The sequence below is a fragment of the Eucyclogobius newberryi genome, unplaced genomic scaffold (genome assembly GCF_026437365.1).
Source record: "Eucyclogobius newberryi isolate DKJ021-1_F unplaced genomic scaffold, fEucNew1.0.hap1 SCAF_12, whole genome shotgun sequence".
In the NCBI taxonomy this organism is placed as follows: domain Eukaryota; kingdom Metazoa; phylum Chordata; class Actinopteri; order Gobiiformes; family Gobiidae; genus Eucyclogobius; species Eucyclogobius newberryi.
In genome coordinates this window covers 6,457,170-6,463,592 of record NW_027315746.1, presented here as the reverse complement: position 1 = coordinate 6,463,592, position 6,423 = coordinate 6,457,170, and the positions used below count along the sequence as shown (strand labels likewise).

General features: G+C 42.9%; 1 protein-coding gene across 2 annotated transcripts in view; it reads left to right on the top strand.

The window, feature by feature from the left end:
* Positions 1 to 365: 365 nt before the first annotated feature.
* usp33 (ubiquitin specific peptidase 33) overlaps positions 366 to 6,423 on the top strand; it is a 42,575-nt gene continuing 36,517 nt past the window's right edge. For both annotated transcript variants that reach the window (XM_072440661.1, XM_072440660.1), the window contains exons 1-3: positions 366 to 455; positions 1,756 to 1,809; positions 2,111 to 2,173. In XM_072440661.1, coding sequence (XP_072296762.1) covers positions 372 to 455; positions 1,756 to 1,809; positions 2,111 to 2,173 — 201 coding nt within the window. In that variant the 5' untranslated portion in view covers positions 366 to 371. The remainder of the gene's footprint in view (positions 456 to 1,755; positions 1,810 to 2,110; positions 2,174 to 6,423) is intronic.

Sequence of the window (6,423 nt, the reverse complement as noted above, 5' to 3'; positions counted from 1 at the left end):
TGTGCTGCACGTTATGAATTCGCAGCCTCATTTTAAGACTTTTATTACAGACAATATACAAGCTATTCTATGCATATCTGATCCCTCCAAAACATAAATAATAAAATAAAACTATGCAAAATTCTATATGTTTTTATACCTCTACTTCTCCTTGATTTTAAAATAAATAAATCAGAAAGACGTAAATATTTCTCTTGTACCCTGCACATAATTGAATCCTGTAATTGTGTCTTTTTTCAGTCAAAGTACTGATAAGTTTGGTGGTAAAACAGAATCAAATTAACCCAGATCAAGAATTCATCTGACCTTAATGAACACGGGATTTAACCTTTGACACTGGCGTCTTTGTGTTCTTCAGACTCGGGGTCGTGATGCCTCCAGGCTCCAGCTCCGACTGCCCCCACCTCGACTGTGTGGGGGAGATCACCAAAGAGGAGCTCATCCACAAGTCTCACGTGAGTGAATGTACCATGTGGTCAGAGCGGACGATGTGGTCGAAAGTGGACGTGTGATGTGGTCGAAAGTGGGCATACGGTGTGGTCAAAGTGGACGTACGATGTGGTGAAAGTGGACATGTCGAAAGTGGACGTATGATGTGGTCGAAAGTGGGCATACGGTGTGGTCAAATTGGACGTACGATGTGGTGAAAGTGGACATGTCGAAAGTGGACGTGTGATGTGGTCGTAAGTAGACGTACGGTGTGGTCGAAAGTGGACGTACGGTGTAGTCGAGAGTGGACGTACGGTGTGGTCGAGAGTGGACGTACGGTGTGGTCGAGAGTGGACGTACGGTGTGGTCGAGAGTGGACGTACGGTGTGGTCGAAAGTGGACGTACGGTGTAGTCGAGAGTGGACGTACGGTGTGGTCGAGAGTGGACGTACGGTGTGGTCGAGAGTGGACGTACGGTGTGGTCGAAAGTGGACGTACGGTGTGGTCGAAAGTGGACGTACGGTGTGGTCGAAAGTGGACGTACGGTGTGGTCGAAAGTGGACGTACGGTGTGGTCGAGAGTGGACGTACGGTGTGGTCGAAAGTGGACGTACGGTGTGGTCGAAAGTGGACGTACGGTGTGGTCGAGAGTGGACGTACGGTGTGGTCGAGAGTGGACGTACGGTGTGGTCAAAGTGAGCGTACGATGAGGTCAAAGTGAGCGTACGGTGTGGTCAAAGTGAGCGTACGGTGTGGTCAAAGTGAGCATACGGTGTGGTCAAAGTGAGCGTACGGTGTGGTCAAAGTGAGCGTACGGTGTGGTCAAAGTGAGCATACGGTGTGGTCAAAGTGAGCGTACGGTGTGGTCAAAGTGGGCGTACGGTGTGGTCAAAGTGAGCGTACGGTATGGTCAAAGTGGGCGTACGGTGTGGTCAAAGTGGGCGTACGGTGTGGTCAAAGTGGGCGTACGGTGTGGTCAAAGTGGGCGTACGGTGTGGTCAAAGTGGGCGTACGGTGTGGTCAAAGTGGGCGTACGGTGTGGTCAAAGTGGACGTACGATGCGGTCAATGTGGACGTACGATGCGGTCAATGTGGACGTACGATGCGGTCAATGTGGACGTACGATGCGGTCAATGTGGACGTACGATGCGGTCAATGTGGACGTACGATGCGGTCATACGATGCGGTCAATGTGGACGTACGATGCGGTCATACGATGCGGTCAATGTGGACGTACGATGCGGTCAATGTGGACGTACGATGCGGTCAAAGTGGACGTACGATGCGGTCAAAGTGGAGTAAATAAAAGTTTTTTTTCTCCTTTCAGGGCCAGTGTCAAGACTGTGAAGTGGGAGGGCCAAACCTGTGGGCGTGTCTCGAGGTGAGGCGGGGCCATAGAACATATTGAAGACAGAAATTATATAGATTACATACTAAAATACATCATTCATTTTGCAGTGATCATTATATTGTCTGACTATTAATATAATACAAAAGAGTAATACAAAACTACACATTGGGTCTTGGAATGGGTGATAAATCTAATTAATTTTGGTTGTTAATAATCGTTGATGTGAACATTTTAAGGACAAATGTTTAGATCTGAGACGACTTTACTCCTGAAAAATAATAATCATGATTTAATCTTTTGCTTTTGTGCGTCTCGTGTTCCTCTTCCTCAGAATGGATGTTCATACGTCGGCTGTGGAGAGTCTCACACTGACCACAGCACTGTCCACTCACAGGTGAGAGCTCTGTGTGTCTGTGTGTCTGTGTGTGTGTGTCTGTGTGTGTGTTTGTGTGTGTGTTTGTGTGTCTGTAGAAAGTGTGTGTGTTTGTGTGTGTGTTTGTGTGTCTGTAGAAAGTGTGTCTGTAGAAAGTGTGTGTGTCTGTGTGTGTCTGTGTGTGTGTAGAAAGTGTGTGTCTGTGTGTCTGTCTGTGTGTGTAGAAGGTGTGTGTCTGTGTGTCTGTGTGTGTAGAAGGTGTGTGTAGAAAGTGTGTGTGTGTGTCTGTGTGTTAAAAGTGTGTGTCTATGTGTGTCGCTCTTTTACAGCTACAGTTTTGTTTGTACATGACTTGAAGTAAACTAAGGTCATAAAAATACTGCTGTAGTTCTTCAATCCACTTTCCATTTCAATGCGATTTATAACAGAACATATGAAGCTGACATTCCTCTGTTTGGCTCACATTTCATTAAATAATAATAAACGTCGAGCCAAATAATCACAAAATGGTGAGACAAGAAATTAAGGAATATAAATTAGACAAAAAATAAACTAGACTGCGCTCTGTGTTGGTGGGAATGTCTTTTCTTTTGGTCATAATGGGATTTGGGGGAAGTAATTCTCCTCTGCAACAATCTCATCTACCAACATGAGGAGAAACACGACACAAAACACGACGTGCCGGAGCAGAGATACTGCAGAGCATTTTTAAAGTCCATAATGATGCAAACGATGCTTAATATGTGTCGTTTACTAAAGTTTGTGACTATTATCCACCGTACTTTTCAGACTTTAAGAAGCTACTTTTTTCTCACGCTCTGAACCCTGCGGTCATTACAGCGGTGAGGTTAATTTATAGATTTTACCGGCTGACAACCAGCAGAGGGCGCTCTTACAGGAAGTGTAAACGTTTGATACACTGTAATGGCCAGCAGGGGGCGCTCTAACAGGAAGTGTGAGCGTTTGACACACTGTAGAAGATGACGTCAGTGGAAACGTTGTGTTCTCTGTATTTTAAGGTTCAAAATGCTGAATCCGCTGCGCCGCGAGCCCCCCCAAACGAGCCCCCCCCCCGCGAGCCCCCTGGTTCAAAAGACAACCGGTGTGTGTAAATATCTCATGTTACAACGTGGGCACTGGTGGCTTATTACCAGGCGCGGCCCGTATACCGTATTTTCCGGAGTATAAGTCGAACCAGCCAAAAAATGCATAATAGAGAAGAAAAAAACATATACAATTTGCAATTGTATTTCAAGTATATAAGTATAAATATAAGTATAAGTCGCACCCTGGCCAAAACTATGAACATTTGTCTGAGCGGCTTTTATTCAGGAGCGTTATATATCCCAAAAAGTATGGTACTCTATTCTCTCTATGATCTGTATTATCTCTGATCAAAACTGCACCGCTGTCGCTCCAGAACGTCCCTGTTCCCTCGAGCCCGGATAAAACACCACTCGCCGTTTTATTTATATCCCTTTTCATCCCGAGCCGAGAGTTGCACGTGCCACTTTTTGCTTCTAAAGTGAAGTGTGCATAGTTTAAACGCTGCTGCTGCTGCTGCTGCTGCTGCTGCTGCTGCTGATGATGTCTGACTCCAGCTCAGTATTTGGTACAATATCAGCGGCGGTTCATCCATTATTAATACCTCTTTCCTCCGGGAAGTGCAGCGGTTTAATTTTTAGTTCAATTTACAAGCTTTTGAGCGGCGCAGAGTTTGCCGAGGCTCTTTGACCAATCGGAGTCACCGCAGGTCGCACGGCAACGGATTACGAAGCGAAAAGTCATAGGCTGCGTTCACGTGACAACCCAGATCCCAGTAGTTTCAAACTGAGCCGGGGGAATCTGGTGTTTAACTGTCAGACTGTGCATTCGTTGATCCGGTTTATGGTTTTTATCTCTGTAATTAAAGGGCCAATCCACATGAAGCAAAGTCTAATCTTTTATTAATACATTTTCTTCTTTTTTTTGTAGTAGTATGAACATTAAATAGACAGTGCAGTCTTATGTGTATCTTAAAATATCTTATGTTAAGCACAGACACAGAAAAAGTGAGAAATGTACTAAAAGAATAATGAAAACGTTGCAATAAAGTACCGTATTTTCCGGATTATAAGTCGCACCAGCAAAAAAATGCTAATAATAGAGAAGAAAAAAACATGTATAAATTGCACTGGATTAGTCGCATTTTTGGGGGAAATGTATCACTAAATCACTAAATCCATTGAATTCTTCTTCCTCTGTGTCACTTCTAAACAACTCCACAAACTCAGGAGGTAGAGGAAGTGCAGATTCTTCTTCTGCGTCACTTAGAGCCTAGAGCGCCCTCTTGTGGTTGTCAGTGTGAAAATAATCAACATGTGAAATGCGGTTGCCAGTGTGAAAACTAACGAATAATATCACATAGTTATAAGTATATAAGTATAAATATAAGTATAAGTCACACTCCGGCCAAAACTATGAAAAAAGGTGCAACTTATAGTCCAGAAAATACGGTATTAAAAGCGTCTTCTTCTCTGCCTCACATTGGTGCCGTTATTCAAGCCCAAAGGCGCGACCGTTGTGTAGCAAAAGGACCTGAACCCGTAACATTAAAGTTGAGGAGCCGATCCAAAATAAAGATAAAATTCAACATTTGTGGCTCACGTTTTGGTTATTTCCTTCAAAAACAGAGACTCACAGGTGCTGCCCTCCGTACGAAGGTTTATGAAGTCACGACGTTATTGAAAAGTCTGTATTATTCACTTTACTGTACTACTTACTGCAATACATTAGTACAACGACGCTACTTTCTCACCAAAATGCCCCTGCCAGACTTAACAATTCCTCCCATTTAAAAAAAAAAAGAAATGAAAGAAGATAAAATGTGTTCATCTGCAGATGTTTAATTCTGTTTTAGACATTTCAAACAACATTTATTTCAATATTTCCTCCTTGTTTATCCGCCTCTCACTGGACAGTTTAACTTTTATGAATATCGTGTGACTTTTGAAACTGCTGCTATCTTTCCCCACGCCTCGCTGTCCGCGCCGGGCGATAAAACAAACACGTTGCTGACGGTCGATTGGGTTTTATACTCGGGTTATCCGCGCGCAGCTCCCCGGAGATGTTTCCCGTTTAGTGTTAAGGACGCTATTTTTAAAGCTCCGTCCGGGAATAAGAATCATAATTAGTTCTCTGGAGGATTCAGGAGCAGGTGGGCATTTAAGGCCGGGTTTACGTTTGAATAAAGCGGATTATACGAGTGGAAAACCCAGTACTGCAGTAGAATCGATACTCAAAGTAGAATCGAAACTACAAAAAAAAAACACATTCGATAAATACAACAGTTTAGGAATGATCTTGAGCTTTATCAGAACTAGTACAAGAGCTCACGGTGACATAAATAAAGTTAATTTCTTACTATTATTGCGGTTTCGGAATCTGTATCAACACTTCTATGGAAACAGTCCAGGTCATTTATGTGTGTTGAAAATTGCCGCTGTTATTGTAACTTTAGACTGATTTAACACACAATTAAAGTCTGTAGAGATCATCTTTTATTTTACATCTAGTTGTTGGAATAGTTTAACTTGAACTGAATCTGGCCTAGTTTTAATCTGTCTGCTTTGTAATAATTCTTCGCTTCCCGTCAGGACTGGACACTCCCCTTTTAGAATCTAACTTTTGAACTTGTTGTGTTGCATTTAATTGCGGTCGGCAGCCAAATGAAAAGGTGCATTTACCGCCACCTTCTGTAGTTGTACATCTTCAAAGTGATGTAAAGAATACTGCGGGAAAAACGGTTTAAAAGGCGTAAAAGGTGCAACATAAAATTGCTAATCCTCCAAGAAAAATGTAAACGTCATCTATAGTCAGTATGTTAGTGTTATATGATACGACGGAGTAAAAAAAAATGCGGGGCACTACGAGAATAAAGTCATTAATTAATGACTTTTTTCTCGTTAAATAATGAGAAAAATCTCATCATTTAAAGAGAATAAAGTCAGATACGCAGTTCACGTTCAGCACCATGTTACGGTCAGTGTTGCATCATGGGACAGTCCAGTAACAGCTCTGTTTTGTATGAACTGTGTTTAAAGCTGTGAAGTCGATCTGACACTGAGTCAGATGCATCTGTGGAGTCTTCATTACACAAACACGCCACTGCCAGGACGCAAATGGCGCTTGGTTAAAAGTGAATTCAAAAGCCCACAATAGATGTCGATCTTTATAATGCGAGTCTTTTAGACATTACAAACAATAATGTACCCGGTGCAGTGTCCTCATGT